The 21,748-nt window shown below is 38.9% G+C and overlaps 1 protein-coding gene across 4 annotated transcripts in view; it reads right to left on the bottom strand.

Annotated features, from left to right (window-relative positions):
• The window catches only part of map3k7 (mitogen-activated protein kinase kinase kinase 7), a 26,099-nt gene extending 5,003 nt beyond the window's left edge, over nt 1–21,096 (bottom strand). The window contains exons 1-15 of one of the 4 annotated variants that reach the window (XM_063494910.1): nt 20,837–21,096; nt 20,216–20,335; nt 19,987–20,097; nt 19,843–19,908; nt 19,718–19,763; nt 16,082–16,220; nt 14,445–14,569; nt 13,507–13,635; nt 13,046–13,176; nt 10,928–11,009; nt 8,423–8,553; nt 7,922–8,069; nt 7,090–7,170; nt 3,487–3,554; nt 2,787–2,886 (exon numbers count right to left, since the gene is read on the bottom strand). In XM_063494910.1, coding sequence (XP_063350980.1) covers nt 2,787–2,886; nt 3,487–3,554; nt 7,090–7,170; nt 7,922–8,069; nt 8,423–8,553; nt 10,928–11,009; nt 13,046–13,176; nt 13,507–13,635; nt 14,445–14,569; nt 16,082–16,220; nt 19,718–19,763; nt 19,843–19,908; nt 19,987–20,097; nt 20,216–20,308 — 1,450 coding nt within the window. In that variant the 5' untranslated portion in view covers nt 20,309–20,335; nt 20,837–21,096. The remainder of the gene's footprint in view (nt 1–2,786; nt 2,887–3,486; nt 3,555–7,089; nt 7,171–7,921; nt 8,070–8,422; nt 8,554–10,927; nt 11,010–13,045; nt 13,177–13,506; nt 13,636–14,444; nt 14,570–16,081; nt 16,221–19,717; nt 19,764–19,842; nt 19,909–19,986; nt 20,098–20,215; nt 20,336–20,836) is intronic. The other 3 variants (XM_063494911.1, XM_063494913.1, XM_063494914.1) reach the window with 3 other exon arrangements.
• Nucleotides 21,097–21,748: the final 652 nt, after the last annotated feature.

Raw genomic sequence — 21,748 nt, 5'->3', positions numbered from 1 at the left:
TGCAACCACCAAGTACCTGCAGAGGGCCAGGCAAGTCCTGAGGAGTCAGCTGAACGGTAAGAACAAGACCCGGGCTATCAACACCTACGCCCTGCCCGTGATCAGGTACCCTGCTGGGGTAATAGGCTGGCCAAAGGAGGCGATAGAAGCCACTGACATAAAGACAAGAAAGCTCCTGACCATGCATGGAGGGTTTCACCCCAACTCCAGCACCCTGAGGCTGTACGCTAAGCGGAAGGAAGGGGGCCGGGGACTGGTGAGTGTCAGCACCACAGTCCAGGATGAGACAACGAACATCCAAGAATACATTGGGAAGATGGCCCCAACTGACCGAGTGCTCAGTGAATACCTCAGGCAGCAGAAACCCAAGAAAGAGGAGGGAGACGAGGAACCATCATGGAAGGACAGGCCCCTGCACGGTATGTACCACCGGCAGATAGAGGAGGTGGCTGATATCCAGAAATCCTACCAGTGGCTGGACAAAGCTGGACTGAAAGACAGCACAGAGGCACTAATCATGGCAGCACAAGAACAAGCTCTGAGTACAAGATCCATAGAGGCTGGGGTCTATCACACCAGGTATATACAGTGGCTTGCAAAAGTATTCGGCCCCCTTGAACTTTCCCACATTTTGTCACATTACAGCCACAAACATGAATCAATTTTATTGGAATTCCACGTGAAAGACCAATACAAAGTGGTGTACACGTGAGAAGTGGAACGAAAATCATACATGATTCCAAACATTTTTTACAAATAAATAACTGAAAAGTGGGGTGTGCGTAATTATTCAGCCCCCTTTGGTCTGAGTGCAGTCAGTTGCCCATAGACATTGCCTGATGAGTGCTAATGACTAAATAGAGTGCACCTGTGTGTAATCTAATGTCAGTACAAATACAGCTGCTCTGTGACGGCCTCAGAGGTTGTCTAAGAGAATATTGGGAGCAACAACACCATGAAGTCCAAAGAACACACCAGACAGGTCAGGGATAAAGTTATTGAGAAATTTAAAGCAGGCTTAGGCTACAAAAAGATTTCCCAAGCCTTGAACATCCCACGGAGCACTGTTCAAGCGATCATTCAGAAATGGAAGGAGTATGGCACAACTGTAAACCTACCAAGACAAGGCCGTCCACCTAAACTCACAGGCCGAACAAGGAGAGCGCTGATCAGAAATGCAGCCAAAAGGCCCATGGTGACTCTGGACGAGCTGCAGAGATCTACAGCTCAGGTGGGGGAATCTGTCCATAGGACAACTATTAGTCGTGCACTGCACAAAGTTGGCCTTTATGGAAGAGTGGCAAGAAGAAAGCCATTGTTAACAGAAAACCATAAGAAGTCCTGTTTGCAGTTTGCCACAAGCCATGTGGGGGACACAGCAAACATGTGGAAGAAGGTGCTCTGGTCAGATGAGACCAAAATGGAACTTTTTGGCCAAAATGCAAAACGCTATGTGTGGCGGAAAACTAACACTGCACATCACTCTGAACACACCATCCCCACTGTCAAACATGGTGGTGGCCGCATCATGCTCTGGGGGTGCTTCTCTTCAGCAGGGACAGGGAAGCTGGTCAGAGTTGATGGGAAGATGGATGGAGCCAAATACAGGGCAATCTTGGAAGAAAACCTCTTGGAGTCTGCAAAAGACTTGAGACTGGGGCGAAGGTTCACCTTCCAGCAGGACAACGTCCCTAAACATAAAGCCAGGGCAACAATGGAATGGTTTAAAACAAAACATATCCATGTGTTAGAATGGCCCAGTCAAAGTCCAGATCTAAATCCAATCGAGAATCTGTGGCAAGATCTGAAAACTGCTGTTCACAAACGCTGTCCATCTAATCTGACTGAGCTGGAACTGTTTTGCAAAGAAGAATGGGCAAGGATTTCAGTCTCTAGATGTGCAAAGCTGGTAGAGACATACCCTAAAAGACTGGCAGCTGTAATTGCAGCAAAAGGTGGTTCTACAAAGTATTGACTCAGGGGGCTGAATAATTACGCACACCCCACTTTTCAGTTATTTATTTGTAAAAAATGTTTGGAATCATGTATAATTTTCGTTCCACTTCTCATGTGTACACCACTTTGTATTGGTCTTTCACGTGGAATTCCAATAAAATTGATTCATGTTTGTGGCTGTAATGTGACAAAATGTGGAAAAGTTCAAGGGGGCCGAATACTTTTGCAAGCCACTGTATGTATGTATGTGTATATATATATATATATATATATATATATATATATATATATATACACACACACACACACACACACTTATCTATCTATCTATCTATCTATCTATGGTATTTTGTTTTTTACAGATAGCTCGTGACCTTGTTGTGGTACCCAGGCATGTGCAGGAGGATGTGGCCTCATAACCAAATCTGTTGCCTGCTACAGGCTACTGCATACACTGGATTGTGTTGAAGAATAGATGTTACTTTTACCAGATGAACCTTTTCAGACCAAATTTCTTGTGGCAGCAGTCTTTAGATATGAAGTAGTCGTGCTACTATGAATGTTTAGAGCTTTGGAAGTGAAATACATGAAACACATGGTTTCATATGTTCACTCCTAATAATACTTTCCCAATGTGGCAGTCTGAGACTTAATACTTATAATAATTTTATTATAATAATTTCTGTACTGTTGCTCATAATTTCAAACAAATAGCTTGCAAAAACTTTTTAACAGTGATTCCCTTCTCAAATGTGGCTGTACATTGGGTGGCACTACCCAATGTAGTAAACAGTAGTTGACTGTAGTGGAATTTGTGCAGTTGTGATTACCTGTGGGGTCATCGGGGGAGAAATAGCCCCTGCCACTTGTCTTGTCAGGCGGCATCATTCTCACACTTGGACTGGAAGATCGACTGCTGTTCCTACTCCCCTGCAAAGGACACAAAACAAGCTAAAAAGTCAGTCACACCAAGTCTCAGAGTGAGAAAATAACATCTGGACCAAAATATGAGCAAAATAGTGCACTCATTGTAGACAACATGGAGACATTTTTAGTAATGTCATGTCTTTGAAGATGCTCCACACAGTGTTTTGTTAGCAGCAATAGTGAAGAATAATGAGCGCACCATTTAACAGCCACTTTAAGCATTTCTGTCACTTCAGCTTAAGCTTGATCTGTGTCCCACAATGTGGCTGTTATGCTTTAAGCTTGACACAAAGTACTGTGCACTCTGATTGTGCAGGTTTTAAGTTTACTAATGAATCTAATGCATTGATACTTTAATGGTATAGTAGACAATCGCATTATGCTGTGACGTGATCTGTGAATATGGTTTTGTTGAACTGCTAAGGACTGAACAGTGAAGCTATAATTCTGGGCACACCATAAAGAGCGTGAAACTAGAAAAGCTAATTGTTATCTTTCAAACTAAAAAATGTGATTTAAGTTAGATCTCTTTAAACTCTCAATCCCTAAAGTCACTAATCATCAAAAACCTAAAACCTCACAGTTCCTCTGCATATGTCTTACCTGGCTGGATTCTGTGCCGATGCCTGGCAGATCCTGTACAGACCGACGTCTCTGAGACTCACATGTGGCTGTGAAAAGGGTAAAGGACAGACAAGAGAAAGAGTGAGACCTCAAGTACTATGGATAGTGGTACTGGGGGACTAATCCCTGTGTTTGCTTGTGGCTCGACGGGGATCCAGACCCACAGAGCCATACTGTAACAGTTGCACTTACTTAACCATCATGAGTTGTGGTGTGGCAGGAACATAACCAATCCATTCAATTCTATTTATGTTGTGCCAATTGTTCAAGGTTCACAATATTGTAATGTAAAGACCCAACAATATTAGAAAGAAACCCAAACAATCACCCAACTCCCTGTAACAATCCCCCTAGCTAGCACTTGGCAACAGTGCGAAGGAAAAACTCTGTTTTAACATAAAGACACCTGCAGCAGAATCAGACTCAGGGATGGGTAGAAGAGAACAAAAACAGCCGGGCTATAAGTAACTGCCATTGACAGACAACACAGCATACACACAAACCACCACTCCAGACAAAAATACAAAAAAGGTTGTTGGGGGCGGCTCAGACAAAAAACACAAAATGTCACAGTACTCATTCTAGTAATCAGCAGTTCATCTGCTGTTCAGGATAACACTATGCCAGGATGACATTAGGTGCAATCTGAACATCAGCTCGATCACCTTGCAGGAACTCCTACAAGACTCTTCAGTTGCATGCAATTTCAAGTTCTGACAGAATTCCAGTGTTTTCTCCACACATGTTACACAGAGTCACAAACTAGCACCAAAACATGAGTGCAACCAATAGTACATGGAGTAATACTACTACCACTCCTCATAATAATAGCACTAATAATTTACATATCTGTCTTTAGGAATAACAGTCACTCTGAAGCTAAGAGTTGACCGTTGGAGCAACAACATGACAATTAGCCACAGGTACTAACCTAAAATTATATTTTATTAGCAGGCAGGTCCCTCTGGGCTTCACACCAAAATCAACTAAGCTTTGAATGGAATTCAACTTTTTAGGACTCCCAAAAATGCTAAATATTATTCAAGACATCAGACTTTTGACATTTTACCAACATACCTTTAATCTGTATTATATATGGTCACAATCTCTGAAATGGCAATGTTAAATGGGAACTGGGACAGTCTAAGATAAAATGTCCTCCTGTTAAAATAGCCCCCCAAAATTAATGGTGCATCACGAAAAATGCTGCAATACCCTTTTTTTGTTTTATTGACTGCCTGGGGTTCCAAAATGAATGCATTCCAGTATTGACTTGCAAGTCCATTACCATGGCTATCAAAGCACCAAAGCATTCAGTTCACCCCTATTTAATTCCAGTCAGCAACCTCCAGCAAGGGGACACCTTTTTCTTCTAGTGATTGCGGTTGCTGGTGTTTGTTATCTAATCTCTAGGACAGTGTGACAGGGCCTCTAAATAATAATACATCATTCATAATGCACTAAAAAAAAGCAATACTTGTAATCAAAGTTATGGCAAACAATGCAATTAACGATTAAAAAATGTGACATTTTGCATTAACTTTTCATCAAACAGCAATGACATGTTGCAACCAACACATTTTAAAAAGGCACAACTGCTTGGCAAGTAGTTTGCAGACTGGTCAGCATCTTCTATGCAAACTGTTGGCGACCTGCTAGTTACCAAAGAAATCCCCAGGAAGTTTTTGGTGTAGCATTGTATACATCTTTGCAACTAATATCACATGAAAGACTGGCTTGCAACATTCAGCAATCGCCTGCCAAACTGGTCACGGGGGTCAGTGGTCAATGAAGTCTTTAGGTCTGCGTGGATGGCTCTATAGCAATGAGTCTCACAGCAACCATTTGCAACTGGTCGCAAGTCACGACCAGTGCCGACTTATTTTGGTGGATTTGACTGATCTCTAGGCCTGTGTGATTCACAATTAACTGACGCCTAAAACAAATAAATAAAATGAGCGATATCAACTTTAACACCACCAGCATGGCAAAAGGATTCTTCTTTAGACAGGACGTTCCCCAAATTTCTAATTTACATCCTTGAGCCCTGCTTTCAAAAACTGGCATAGATGTTCCACTGTCTGTGTAACTACATTTAAGTAAAGAGAAACTATGTTATCGCGGATCTCAGTACATACGGCCACACAAGGAAAACCAGTTTTTGACTCCAGATTGTCAGTATGGTAACCACCTGTTACCCAACTCAAACGGGCTCTCCTTCATAAAGTGCTTTACAAAACCAAAGAAACACAGCTAACAGCTGGATTTTCCCATTTTAGTGCAGCTAGCTATACATCGAAGAACCACTGACTGGTAAACAAACAGAATTAAAGTGGAGACTATATCCTCGGTTTCTTAACATAAAACTCATTGTTGCAGCACAAAAGTGATCCTATTAAGACTGATTTTTAGTTTTAGAGTTATTGGTTCTATTACTAGTTAGATAACATAAACTAATGTAAGCCTATTGACTGCAACCAACCAACCTGATGATGTCATGTTCTGTACTGACAAGATGACACTAAACATTTTTCAAACATTTTAAGCACTTACTTCTTAAATGTAGTCACATAGACAGTGTTACACACGTAACGTTTCACAGATCAAAGCAGACCCCACGGTCAGGTCGCTCACTCACCACCAACGTGATCGGTTTGGTGGTGAGTCAGCAGTGATCTGGAGGGATCATGGAAAAGTGACTTGATGAAGATCAGACCACATTTTACTGACACTCATTACATAAATTAGTTTTTTTTTTCCTTGTACAGGTTTGCAGGTCCAAAGGTGCGTACCTTACCATCTATAACAATTCCATGCTGACTCCCTGCACCACTGGATTAAATGAAACACTTACTCAATGTCTCTCATATAGCTTCAAAATAGAAGTATTTCTGACAGGCAGAGCTGTCCCCATTCCCTTTGATCCATATCTTGACTTATAATAATAGCTCTGACCCTCACTGTGAGGGAAATTAATCAAAATGACTTTTTTCAAAGTGGATGTGGATGGATGGAAAGTGAGTGAGAAATGGGAAAAAAATTAGCCATGCTTTCTCAATGTCCTCTAAGCATGAAAGTCAAGGACAAGCTCAAATGCACTAATTTACTACTGCTACCCGTGATTTGCTGCAGCCAAGCCAGGGATATAAGAGAGAGGAGAGGGCCAGGACTTAGGAAAGTTATCTCATCTATGTCAACATACTGACTATAATGTACTGATTAACAGCCACTTGCTTTTAGTGGACAAATATGCACACAGCACAAATGTGTTGATAACAGATGAGAAAACTTCAATATTTTACTAAAAAACAAACAAAGAAAAAACAGAAAACAGAATATGACACAGCTATGATGTATGTAACTCCAAAATCAGCTTCTCTGTGTTTTTTTTTTTAATTTTTGGTTTGTGTTTTTAAATGAGAGCGCAAATTCGAAGAAAATGTAAATGTTATGAACATTATCTGCATTCTTGAGGGGATCATATGGAGTGACACACAAAAGAAAGCCATGATGACAGTAACCCACAGGCTCATTCAAGCCAGTTCCACCGTGTCACCGGAAAGACCAGTAGTCCAGTGATACCTGTAACGACGATCTTGGGGACATCCAGTATGGTTCCGAATGATGCAGTTTTACGGTGGCCTCGCTTATACGGGGGGTTTGCTGCAAAAACACATATACACATATAGCTGCATACAGGACAAGCATGCCCACAGCTGGACTGCAAAGGTGGGCCATACACATGCAGAACATACGGTGTGCATGCAGAGGAAACATGCACCATGTTCATTCCAGGAGCTGTGGATCAGTACTGCATAGACAGTCAGCAGCGAATGCACTACCTTCCTCAGCACAGACAAGAGCAGGCATTTTGCTTTTTGGAAAAGTTCAACAAGGTGATCTGAGAACAGAGTTTTTAATAATTAAATGTTAGAAACCCCAACCACTGAAGCTATATTTAATTGTGAACAACATTTAAAACAAACAAAAAAACAAGAAAGAAAACTGACAGACATTCACATTGAAATCGAAACTACACCAGAGGAGTTCTTGATTTAGTTTCTTTATGACAGCACGAGTACATCTGCTGAAAGGAAATTAGCGACAGCTGGTTTCGAGAGGCCCTATCTTCAGGGACATATTGACACTTTCATGAGGAATCAATCTTCAATTCAAAGTGATGAAATCACATAAAAGGGTGACCTAGGTGCCAAGAAAGAAGCTTCTGGATTGGACCAGCAAAGACTGCCTCAATATTAATACTGCATGCACTTCCTTTTTTTTTTTTTTTTTTTTTTTTTTTTTAAATTTGAAGTAATGGCATGATCAGGCTTTGTTAAACTTGTCTTTTTTTAATTTTTAAAAAAAAATGTATTTGATGTATTGATTTGTGCCAAGTTTTGTCTGGCATTACCTGCAGGTGCAAACTGCATCTTGGGCTCCAACTCTGACAGGTCAACACTTATTCTTTTGCTGTCAGAAGAAGACAGGCACTGTGTTCGTGCTGACAGACTCTCAACGCTGCCCCCTCTGGAAAGAGACACATTCCTTAATGTGTCTCCCTGAAAGACAAACACGAAACTTTCACTGAATCACAGAAGACTGTATTACAAAGGAGGATTAAGTGCTTATCAGTGCAACTTTATGGCTGACTCTGGGTTTTCAGTGTTCTGCAAACCTGGGATATACATAACAGCTAATATAAAAAATTGCCCTTTAAGGGCCTTTATGTTTGTTTTAGTTTGTTTCATTGTTCATTGACATATGCATTATGTTGAATCCAAACTATGTAAAAACTATGTTAAAATAAACACCACAACACAGAAACCAGCAGTTGTCAACAAAAGACAAAAAAAAAACAATATATAAATCATTATATGTACAGTAAAAACGTCCCTTTTTAATATGGTCTTACCTTTGGCTTGAAATGAGGTGCAAACTGAGGCGTAATCTTAATAGTGTCATTGCTCCCTTGAGAATCACTGTGCTCCATGTTCGCATCACTTCTGTAGCTTGTGCTGTTACCAGTGTAGTCTACATATGAACCTGTCATTTCAATAGACACAGGACAGGACAGGACAGAAGTTAAATTTATTTATCAGTTTTAATAACAGGACAGCAAAGCAGACAGGAAAGGAGCGATCGAGAACAAGACTGCAGTAAATTTTTGGCATAAGGGCTACCTGCTCAAACACATACACCTGCCTCCTGGAGAGTGTTTTTGATCTGGCCAACTGTTGTGAAGGGTGTTTTCTTTACCAGGGAAAGGATTCTTTGGTCATCCACCACAGTTGTTTTCTGTGGTCTTCCGGGTCTTTTAGTGTTGCTGAGCTCACCGGTGCGTTCCTTCTTTATGAGAATGTTTCAAACAGTTGTTTTGGCCACGCCTAATGTTTTTGCAATCTCTCTGATGGGTTTGTTTTGTTTTTTCAGCCTAATGATGGCTTGCTTCACTGATAGTGACAGCTCTTTGGATCTCATCTTGGCAGTTGACAGCAACAGATTCCAAATGCAAATAGCACACTTGAAATGAACTCTGGACCTTTTATCTGCTCATTGTAATTGGGATAATGAGGGGATATCACACACCTGGCCATGGAACAGCCGAGAAGCCAATTGTCCCATTACTTTTGGTCCCTTAACAAGTGGGAGGCACATATGCAAACTGTTGTAATTCCTACACCTGATTTGGATGTAAATACCCTCTAATAAAAGCTGACAGTCTGCAGTTAAAGCACATCTTGTTTGTTTCATTTGGAATCCATTGTGGTGGTGTATAGAGCCAAAAATGTTAGAATTGTGTCGATGTCCCAATATTTATGGACCTGACTGTATGCCACACTGATTCAGTGCTGGTCCTATAAATTCACAAAAATGCCACACTTCTGTGTACTCTGTTCAGTGTTACTGTCACTGCACCCTCAACTGCATTGCCAGTCATCACAAATGCTTCAATGAGTCTTTTACAGCGCTGTGGAGAAATGTTGGCCCACTCATCTTTGTAGAATTGTTGTAATTCAGCCTCACTGGAGAGTTTGAGCATGAACCGGCTTTTTAAGGTCATACCACAGAATGGCAATCAGTTTCAGTTCAAAGCTTTGACTGGGCCACTCCAAAGTCTTCATTTGGTTTTTCTTATATCATTCAGAGGTGGACTTGCTGGTGTGTTTCGGATCATTGTCCTGCTGCAGAACCCAAGTGGGCTTCGGCTTGATGGCTGGACATTCTCCTTCAAGGATGATTTGGTAGACAGCAGAATTCATGGTTCCATTTACCATAGCAAGTCAACAAAACAGCTCCACACCATCATACTACTACCACCATATTTTACTGTTGGTATGATGTTCCTTTTCTGAAATGCTGTGTTAAATTAATGCAAGATGCAATGGGACACACACTTTTGTCTCATGAGTCCACAGAGGATTTTCCCAAAAGTCTTGGGGATCATCAAGATGTTCTCCAGCAAAACTGAGAAGAGCCTTTATGTTCCTTTTGTCCAGTCTCTTTCTTCTGGTGGAGTCACGAATACCGGCCTTAACTGAGGCATACAGTTCTTCTGATGTTCTTCTGGGGTCTTTTGGGACCTCTTGGATGAGTCGTCACTGCATTTTTGGGGTAATTTTGGTCATGTGGCCACTCCTGGGAAGGTTCACCACTCTTACATGTTTTCCCCATTTGTGGATAATGGCTCTCACTGTGGCTCGCTGGAGTCCCAGAGCTTTTCTATTACTATTATTGTCATTTTATATTATTGTTTTGTTTACTTTTATTGTGTGGCTAAACTAATTTCCCTTTTGGGACAATAAAGAATTTGAGTTGAATTGAATTGAATTAGATATGGCTTTATAATCTTTTTCGAAAAAAGGTCTCATTTAGTTTGTTTGTCATTTGTTCCTGAATTTTCTTGGATCGTGGAATGATGTCTGGCTTTTGAGGATGTTTTGGTGTACTCCACTACTTATGTACTTAGGAACATCTATCTTACTGCTTCATGCTAATGTTAATCCAGCTGCTAATGTTATGTGTACTGGCCTGAATTTTACTGCAATCATTTGCCCACAAACTTAAGCCAAGACTGCTTTCTTTTGAAGGTATATTATTCTGAGAACTTCTAAAACACATGTGACCTTGAGCTCAGTACTGGGCAACTGTATAGATACCAGGATACACTGGAGTTGCTGTGCTGGTCAACAACATGCCGCTCATGGTACACCTTTGTGAACATCCATGGTATTTGTGCAGGCAGAGAAAACAGTTTGAATTAACAAAGGAAAAAATCCTATGTGGTAGAAGAAGTAAGTTAACGATGCACATAATAGTTTTTCTGTAAAGAAAAGCGATTAGCAGCAGTAAGAGGAACACAAATGATCTAAACATAATCTAGAATGTCATCTTCACACGACCTTAACATGAGATGTACCTGTACTAGTTGCAGAGTTGCTCTGTCCCTCATCTGAATACTGGTATGGATACTGAAGGGGTTCATCAGACCCTGGGAAGTACTGCAAAAAAAATGAAAACAGCACATAATGTTGGGAGTTCTCAACTCAAGCTTACTATGAATGAAAAAAAATCCTATTAGTATAATTAATTCGGGAGAGTAGGACTTGGTGATATTTTGAGACATAATATATGTATTATGTATATATAATAAATAATATATGGAAAGTTTAAGCTATATTTGGCTTAATGTTACAACCTCAAACACTAAGAGAACACTAAGAATGAATCTACCAGAGATCACTGACACAAAGCCATTTTTACCTTGCAGAAAAGAGATGGGTTGGTCTACTGCTGAGTGACCTTCGTTTTCTATAGTTCTGACACTATATAGCACAGTATATATGAATAAAGATGTGGTTTGTTTAGAATAGTATCATGGTTTTTCCAACATATGAATGATGTATTTTAGAAGTGTTATAAAATAATACACAAGACTATGTGTAATTTTCATAATTACATCAATGTTCAAAACTACTGTTGGCCACCAGTGCTACCCCTCAAGCCTCTTAGTATATTGGTATCAATTACAAAATCCTACCTCTACTACCTCCTACCTCAACTCATCTGCTTTTACACTAGGGATGGGTGATATATCGAATATACTTGATGTATCGCAAGTTTCTCTATGTAAGACTGTTAAAATGGTGTTAAATGGTTAAAACATGCCGTAAAACTATTGCCGCAAAAGGAAACAGTAGCACAAATGTATTCCAACAGCCGAAAAGTCATCCACTGCAAAATGAAGAATGTTTTAAACTCTGCATGTCAACATCTTCCCACACACCAAAGAAAATGTTAAATAAACCAGCTGTGATACCTGTGACTGTTCTTGGTCAGTTTTTATAGTCACTGTCTAGACTTTTTTTTCTGTAATATGGGGTCATCACATTTTAATTTTACTATTTTTATATGTTATAAGCACAAAAGAACAATTTCAATTGTTTTATTATTACTTGATGTCCTTTTTCGTTGTTATGATCTTTTGTTTGCTTCTTAAAGGTCTAGTGTTGACCACCTACTGTGACAGTATTGTCATTGGTGAAAAACCTCTGCATGTAACTGATGGTTAAAAAAAAATGGTTTAAATAAAACATTTTAATTCATTCAGATTTTTTGTGTTCAAATCAGAAAAATAAATATTGAATGAGTATACCAGTGCAAATTTAGGCACTATATGGTTGAAAACAATTTTTGTTTTTTGGAGGTTATTTAAACATAACGTGATATATATTGTGTATCGTGATATAATGAAAAGATATTGTGACATTAGATTTTCCTCATATTGCCCAGGCTTAGTTCACACCTATATAAACGTCCCATTCTTAATTCATAGTGTTTAATATGATGTTGGCCTGCCTCCTGTAGCTATAACAGCTTCAACTACTTTAGGAAGAATTTCCACAAGGTTTGTTCCTAATTGCTTCCACTTTGTTATGATACCACTAACAGTTGACTGTGGAATATTTAGTAGCAAGGACATTTTTGTTGCACACTTGGAACCCATCGCGATACCATATTGGAATACACCGAGCTCCTGAGAGTGACCCATTCTTTCACAAATGGTGTATATATCAGCCAAAACGCAAAACAGACTAAACTGTTTTCTTTCATGCTAGTGTCCACACCCTGGTGCAGAATTTGGTTGCTTGGTTTTAATGATTGGTTTTATTAATCTTGAACGGCAAAAATACAGCTGCTCAATTTTTTTTGAAAAAAGAAAAAAAATCTGCACAACTTCACCATTTAACACTCGTCACCTGTTTACTTCCCCCTTGACTGGAGAGATAGAGGGAGAGACGGATAGTGGTGTCATAACATCTCTGGACTGGTAACTGCCATTAAGAAACTAATATGTTTAAAATATATTCGACCAGCTACTTTTTCTGGTGCCGACAAGCAAGGACAGCAATGATTAAACATTGCTGTCAGCTAGAGGTGTACATCCCTAATTTTAACAAACTGATGAGACCCCCGGAGACTGCAGTTTATTTATTTACTTCAGTTTAATAAAAGCCATATACACAAGGCAGGATACCTTCATTAGATGAGTCATGATCTTCACTATCTCTTCCATGGAAGGCCGCTGAGAAGGGTCTTTGGACCAACAGCGAGTCATTAGGCTTTCAATGGGCTTGGGCAAATTCTTGATTAAAGGTGGTCTTGTGCCTGAATGTAATAAAAAGAAATAACTGGTCACACACAGTAAAAGGGAAAAACATATCTGCACCACACAAAAGAAGAGAAATAAATATTATATATTACTGCCTCCCATTTCTTGAGTCAGTAGTGCTGCATCCAGGATGCAATAAACTGCAAGGAGAGCTGAACAGGTCAACATGTCTTTTACCCCCTCTGCCAAGATCTTTATTTTGACAATCTTCTAGCAAGCATGCCTGAGCACTCTTAGTGGCCGACAGCTGGATGTGACCTCTGTATCATCCTCCACAAACAAACACACAGACACACACACACAGTCAGACAGGAAGAGTGACTCACCATTGTGCACAGCCCACATAATGCGAAAAGCTGGCCCTCCGATTTCATCGAAGGGCTTCCTGCGGGTGATCACCTCCCAGAGAATGATTCCCCAGCTGAACACATCACACTTCTCGCTGTAATTGCTGCCTGTGAGTAGAAAGAAACCCACAGCAACACTTAGGTCCTTTTCAAAGAGGGGAAAAGGCTCAGTCTGACATCACTGACTGATAAAGGAAATTCTCTGGGGCACATTTGACAGGAGAGCGAGGAATGTGCCTGGCAAAGTACAGCAGCTTTTCTCTTGCTTTCAGTGGGGAGGAGGATGAAAATAAGGGAGCCATTTTCACCAAGGAACGGCTCCTGTGTTGCTTAATTATGGAGCCTGTTATTGAAGAATTAAAGTGCACATCATACACCTATTTCAAACTTGCTGCGCTGGGTTGTTCTGATAACATTCCACACTGATGCAAATTAGTTGTGAAGGGTTCACTGAGGGGGCAAAAGCGGGTTGTTTAATTGCACTGGAGTCTTGTAACATGCATCCAAAAACAAGGCAATGACTAGGAGTAATTCATCTTTCCCTGTGACATCCTCTAATAAGTCCCTTAATGTAGACATACATTAGGCTCTTGGTTGTGTAAGAACAAAAATTCTGCATTTATAGAAGAAAAGCCACTACAGTATGACTCCATTCATCATCTCACTGTCACTGGTTAGGCAGCTACTATCAATAAATAAGAGTATGGTAGTAATGGAAGTAATATATAGTATAATATGTATAATAATAATAATAATAAAAATAAATAAATAATAATAATAATAGCAGGAGCCATCTCCAATTAGATGAAACAAGACAAAGATGATGAGGCTGGGTTAATTAGAAAGACACATATCAGTTTTTCTTGGTCAAAAAATAGGAAGACATTTCAAACAGCTGTAATGCTACTCATATTTGCCTTCAAATACTTCTGGGGCCATCCATGCTGCACTTCCTTTGTTGTTGGTCATGTGTGTCTGAATGTCACATGCTGTTCCAAAGTCACAAATCTTCAGCACAGTGCCTCCTGCCACCAGAAGTAGACTGAAATAAGGAAGACATACATCCTGTTAGCAGCAAAAAAGTGCCTTGAACTAAACAACATAGGACTAACTGTAACTAACTTCAGCCCGGTTTGGTTTAAAATGTTTCTTTTTAAAAAGTACTAGAGGAATGACAGTGCTTGACTCTTACGACTGTTTGAGACTAACTAAGGAAATTCTATAGTAATAATGCAGGAAATAAATTCCTGTACAATATTGGATAGGTGACAATTTGTGACCATGAGAGGCTTCATTAATCCTATAAACTCTCCAAATGAGCTACACGGAACAGGTAAGCTGGTCCTCTCTTCCTACAGGATACTACTAGTAATAGGTTAGCTTCCTTGTTTGTTTGTTTTTTAAATTAATGCTGGATAATGGTCTGAATCAAAAATCATTAAGTGTTGCCTCTGGTCCTTCTGAGACAATGGAATATAATCCAGATATCACAACATATTTCATTAATTACTGCATCCTATATAGCAGTAAACAATTCCATCAAATCTACCACTATTCTGTATTTCCACGTTTTTTTTTTTTTAAGTGCAACACATTTAAAGGGTTTCCACAGAGGAAATGACCATGCAATAAGAATAAAGACAGTCTTCACATAATAATGGGATTTCCATCCTGTGTGGATGCCCTGCAAGAGTTGGCATTTTTGCTGCATTATGTTATAGGAATTTATAGAGGGTGTGTTAGTCTGAACCAGCTGTTATAAAGAAGATGTGAGTAACTCTATAGATATGCTGGTAACACAGGTTTTCTTCATGGTATTTACCACTTCCTTTGATCTGGATTTTACATTGCTGGCATGTGATGCCATTCAAGATGCAGAGAACACATCCTGAATCCTGAAGCTGCCAGATTGAATTGCAACCATCGCTTTTCATTTCCCTTTTTGCCATCTAGACTTTCCATAATCAATGAGAATATAATCTGGATAAGCACAAAACAAAATGTATATCGAAGTAAATACCGTAGTAAATAATGTCTTTACACCTTCCCATTTTGCCTGTATCTGACAATGTCGTTCATTTATGGCCAAAATGTTTTGGCTAGTTATTTAAGGGTTGGAGTACACTGTCTTGCTAATTTCTTCTTCTTCTTTTTTGAAAAATACAACATTTTATCAAATTCTCTGATAGTAGGATTCGTATCATGAGAGAGAAAGAAAAATGATATATTCTGAACATGTCACAACTCCAAACTTTCATTAGCATCCTAAAGGTAAATAAAAAGAGACATAATGAAAAGAAAAACAAAATACAACACACATCTTACTGTAACACTTCCCACACCTCAGCATTCCTGATAGGTCGCAAAAAATGTCTGTTAATATCTTGAGTGATAACTTTCAACTAAGTGGCTTACAATGCCATGCCAAAAAAAAAAAAAAAAAGATACCAGATAGTTTAACAAGAACACAATATAGTACAAACTGAATCAAACTACTTTAAAGAAATAATTTGCTGGAAACATAAAGGAGTGTGTAAGGTGAAAAGGAGCATACTTGGGTGGTTTGAGGTCCCTGTGAATGAGAGCCTTTGGTTTCATGCCATGGAGATAGGCCACACCCTGGGAACACTGTAAACACCAGCTCATAGCATGGGAAGCAGTGTAATAGGGGAGGGGTTCAGCACCATGCAGTACTGTGGACAAGAAAACACAGTCTCAAACAGCAACCACAGACAGCATACCTTCAAACCAGCTGGACAAAGTGTGGGGTCCTATAGTAATTATGACACTGTCATACGGACTGAAACACCCGTGTGCATTTTCACTATAGCTTCTTTAAAAGTACTGACAAACGCTATTACTACCCCTCAGCGTCCCAGCAGATGCACCTATGTTATAAATTTGAAACAGCCTGGTGTTATTTTCACAAGGGGAAGAGTGTTACATTAACAGCTTTCAGGACATAATTTAGTATTTTTGACACCAGGAGGAACAGAATACCTGTGAATAATGATCATTATTATACAATCATATTTAAAAATATAATTCACATTAATGTTTTTATTTAAATGACAGCAGCATGTTTAAAAAAGCTGGAGAAATATCTTACAACTTACTAGGTTAATTTGAAATTCAATCAAGTATTACAAGACATCCCAGGAGTGTATATTAGTTCACCAATCAAAAAAAATAAAAATAATGAGTGTTTGTCAACATAAAATTTCAAACTCATTGGGGATATTATCATTACTGATTATCAATAAAGGGTGACCCTAGGGCTGGGAGATATGGCCTAAAATTCATATCGCGATATAATTTGAAGCATGTGCGATAACGATATATATCACGATATATTCTTTTCTTCTGTATAACGCATTTTCCACACTATAAGGCACACTTAAAATCCTTTAATTTTCTCAAAAATCTAGAGTGTGCCTTATGTATGAATTCTGGTTGTGCTCACTGACCTTGAACCGATTTTGGCGTGTAGAAATCTGTTAAAAAATGTTTTAGTACAACTTTGGTAAGCCTGCTGATGGACTGCTTGATGGATTGTCAGAGCATTACGGCTGCCGTAGTGAGGAGTAATCTGGGTCCAAAACTCCGTCACCTTCAGGTCCCAAAGTCAAACGAACACTGAGAGTTAAAAACAGTCTAAATTCTTTCATCTTTAATTAAATCATCAGCGTTGCTGCTTTATCGGGTGTAACAATTAAGTTTAACATCCATGCATCCATGAAAACAGAATTTATTAAATTTAACGGAGTTAGAAGTTAACAGGAAGTTAGCTCGCTAGTTTATACCTAAACATTTCATACCATGTTCTGACAGAGATTTTTGAAACTAATTAAAACGTACAGCTCTGCTACCACTTCCAACATAAATGAAGACAGAAAACTAAACAGCAGTGGCGTTTGCAGGGTTACCGAAGTTGGACTACCTGGTATATAATGTTGTGCTACGTGATTGCTAGCGACACAGCTATGTTAGCATAACATTAGCACAGTGAAGCTGGAGGATGAACGGCAACTTTTTTTCCACTCGATAAAAGTTAACGTGAGGGATTCTGGTGGTTAGGGACAAATGCAATCGCATAGCAGGATGCTATACACAGGCCAAACTTCAGTCAGGAGAACATAATTTACTGATGATAATGGTTGTAGCCGCTGTGATACTTTCTACCAAAACAGGCGCAGCTTGATGACATCATCAACATGCGCTATCGCGATATAGTCAAAATTTCTATCGTTGGCCAAATCTATATCGTTTCTATCGTATATCGTTTATATCGCCCACCCCTAGGTGACCCTTAATACACATTCTGTCAACCAAAAATGTTCACCCGAACACCTAACAGATACAAGGCCTAAGCACACGAAGAAACATATAAGCACATTAAATACCCACAATGACCCTCTAACAGCATATATATTTTTAAGAAAAAATTATAATATTAATGACATTAATTTTGAGTAATTGATAAAAGAATAAAGTGTATTTTTTCATTTTCTCATTCAACCATATACATGTGACCTGACTCTGTAGTAAGACTCCTGACACTAAACTGCCTGGAGTCTCGTTTGCAGTGGAAAAGAGGTTGAGGTTCAAACTCTAAATTTGTAGACATCCAAAAGCATTGTTTCAACAATATTTTATGACTGGATTTCAAAGTGTCAGCATATTTCACCATGAAATGTAATCACAACACAAACACAACTGAGCTATCTGCAGCCTTGATAGAAAAACTCACTTTACACTTCATTTTGTCCAAATTTATTCCGCAAAACTAATTTCAAACTCATCTTCACACAGTCATTTTTACACTATCATGTCCACCATGATGCCATTGGTGTAAGCATATTTCCATCATTACAACAATTGCCAGCCAAAGTCGGAGACCAGGAATTCCATTTGCGCACAAACACACGCAATATCATCAAGAACAACAGGACTTTTCAATAGTTCTCAGCATTTGTTATATTTGCTTCACTGCCCGCAATGTCCCACAAAACTATGTCCAAAAATGTAGTTTATGAAACATTTTTATAAGCAAACCACTAAGAACAGCAAACTACTTTGTCCCAAAACCTCATCCAAGCAAACCTGATAGCTACAAGGGGAAAACCCCCAACTCACTGAAGTGTGACCTAGCAATTCAACGAAATTTGCCCCCATAACAATTCTGGCAAATTTTAAGTACAACTGAGCACAGAATATTTTATGAACATGATACAAATTAGTACTAACAGTGCCCTCCATAATGTTTAAGACACAAGTTTTTGACGTTTTGTCTCTGAATGCTACCCAAAATGAATTATAAATCAAACAGTTGTGACTGAAGTGGAGACAGCTTTAATTCAATTTCTTTTTTAAACAAAAAAATGGCTTCCTTCTTGAGTTATCACATTCACAAGATTTTCAAAAACTTGACCTCTGACCTTTCAGTCAAGGTCACAGAGATTTAAATTTGTCCCCCTTTTGCAGAGGTTCAAAATTTTCGAGACAACTAACTGACGAGCAGTTTCCTGGCCAGGTGAGGGCTGCTCCCCTCTTATTTCATGATATTTTATTTCTGAAGTGTTGAATTTGCTTTTCATGGTTTTTCACTGTATGAAAGTTAGGGGAAAAGAGATTTCGCAAGAAAGGGAGGACATCATTAGGCGGAAAAATTCAAATAAACCTGCACCTATCTGACATCCAGTAATCCCAGACTCTGCTGCTACATGACAAAAAATTGCTTATAAAAGCACTCATGGTAAACATAAGAAACAACAAGCCTAGATATACATAGGATAAGTCTTTTAACTTATTTGAAAATGAGGCTGTAAGAAATATATGTATGTAATTTATTTGCAGAAGGTTTAAATACTCAATTTTCATTCTTACTGAAAATGTTAATTTAACTGTCTTAACTGCACGCACACAAATTATTTTATTACTGATCGATTTTATACCCCACCAGTTCCCAGGTCTATCTGAATATTTAAGTATGTGCATTTAGGGGCTGCATGTCGCTGTGCAAACACGGACTTCTAACGAATCAGAAAAGTGGCTGAACATGCAAACAACTGGAGGATCAACTCAACAGGGCTGTGTCTGTCCAAAGCCGTGTTCATTACTAGCAAAGCAAAATAAATGGTGTAACATGTAACACAACCATACTGTTTTCTATTAAAACATATTGACTCACCATTATATAATGATCCACCTTCTGCATATTCCATCACAAGGCAAACCTGAGGTGGAAAGAACACCATCAAAAACTCAAAATCAACCAAATAGACCAAATAGTCATTGTTATCCTAGTGAACTTACTGGATTATTGCAAGAGCCATACAGTTTCACAATGTTGGGGTGATTCACACGTGAAAGTTGTCGGAGCTGGAGATGAAAAGGAAAGGTTACACACAGGGAGGCTGTTGAAATAATCTTGAGAATATTTCAATAACGAAAAAATACCTCAACAATAAAGGCTTTCCTCTCTGATTCACTCTCAATAGTCTTGATTGCAACATCTTTTCCTTTCCATTTTGCTTTGCAGACGACCCCAAAAGCTCCTCTCCCCACCACCTGAGAACAGGTAGTTAGCATCAAAGTTACACTCACTAGGTAAGAGCTTCATCGAGCTGATACTAACTCTTGTCATGCGCCAGTGACACGAAAAACAGCAAAAATAATCCCAAATTACCTCCTCAACTTCAATATCCTCATAATTGATTTCTTCAAAGGGATACCCAGGTGGTGTTTCAAGCATATCCGCTGGTGGTAACGATAGAGACATTACTAGCTTAGGTCAGCTAGTAACTTACTATGAAAACGAGCAAACAACACATAGGTAAAAAGCTCAATATTAATAAATAATAAATAAATCAGCACAAGGATACTTAGATAGGTTTCAAGACATCAATTGCAATTACGCAGTCGTATTTTTTACCGTAACTGCGTAATTATGACTGATGCCGTCAGGAGACATGGCTACTCAATAAAACAAACACGTTACAGCCTTCAAAAATGGCAAATTGTCATTCCTTCGCCAGCTGTCAAGCACCGAAAAACAGATCGGCGTTAGCCTACCTACTGTCAGTTCCCTTGATGCAGTCAAGGCTAACCGCATAGCATAACTAGCTCAGTTATGCAGCTGCTACGAAAAACTACTGGAGAAAATAAGTGTTTAAAGTTAGCTTTTTGCATAATTAAAGATCTGGGACGACAGAATAAGACTACACCATTCCTCACCAGAGTCTGACACTGTCACAACACAACCTTAAAAAAGACAAGCAATTCGAGGCCTGTTAAAATAGCAGCTTACGTTAGCTGGCTGGCCCGGTTGCTAACGCTAGCTACCAGGACTTTCTTAGCTTCAACAATCCAATTCTTCGTAGATGACTTGTCACCAGTGCCGGTTATGTGGACATGGGGATATTTTCTACTATTCATGTAAGAAAAAACCTGGAATAACGTCCATTTTTATAAAAACTGTTTTGTCTATCCACTTGACAAACAAGCATAACTTTTTGACAACTTGTGTAGCTGGCTTGCTAGGAATGTATTTTGATTCTTCGCAGGGGAGGGGGGGGAGCTCCACCAGGAAGTGTGTGCGTATTGTAATTCTGTCCCCCGAAAACCAAAAAAGGTACGGAAGCGTAATGCATTAGCTTCAGAAAATGAAGCATTTTTTTCCCCGTGAATGACATAATTAGTTCGGATATAACACACAAAGAAAAAGTAAGAAATTTGTTTTTGTGTGGAATATTTCTTTGTTGTAAAGATGTTTCTAGAACAATAAGTCCTAAACTACGTCTCAGGACAAAGACAGTTGTTTGGTTGTTTAGTTTGTTTGAAAAAAGGATTATTTCAGTTATTTTCTGAAATTTTCCGATACTTAATATTATAAATAAAAATGTTGAAGCAGTAAAAATACTTTTATGCCATTTTACAGATTAGAATTTAAATTTACTCAAAGATAACATATATTTTGTATTTGTATTTAGCGTAAGGTACCAATCAATATAAAAAATAAAAATAAAAAATGTTTTCATTAAAAACATGTAAATGTAAAAATGTGTCTTGTACATGTCGTCAATCTTGCATGAAAGCAAAAAATTCTGTTTATCTAAGCAGAATATTGACCCAACATCTGCACAGTCTTTTATTTTTAGGGCTGGCAGAATATAAGATTAAATACATCTTGTTTTCTTACATTTACCTGCTGTGATCCAGG

This window comes from Pelmatolapia mariae, linkage group LG15 (genome assembly GCF_036321145.2).
Source record: "Pelmatolapia mariae isolate MD_Pm_ZW linkage group LG15, Pm_UMD_F_2, whole genome shotgun sequence".
Lineage (NCBI taxonomy): Eukaryota > Metazoa > Chordata > Actinopteri > Cichliformes > Cichlidae > Pelmatolapia > Pelmatolapia mariae.
This window is presented reverse-complemented; position numbering and strand designations above follow the sequence as displayed.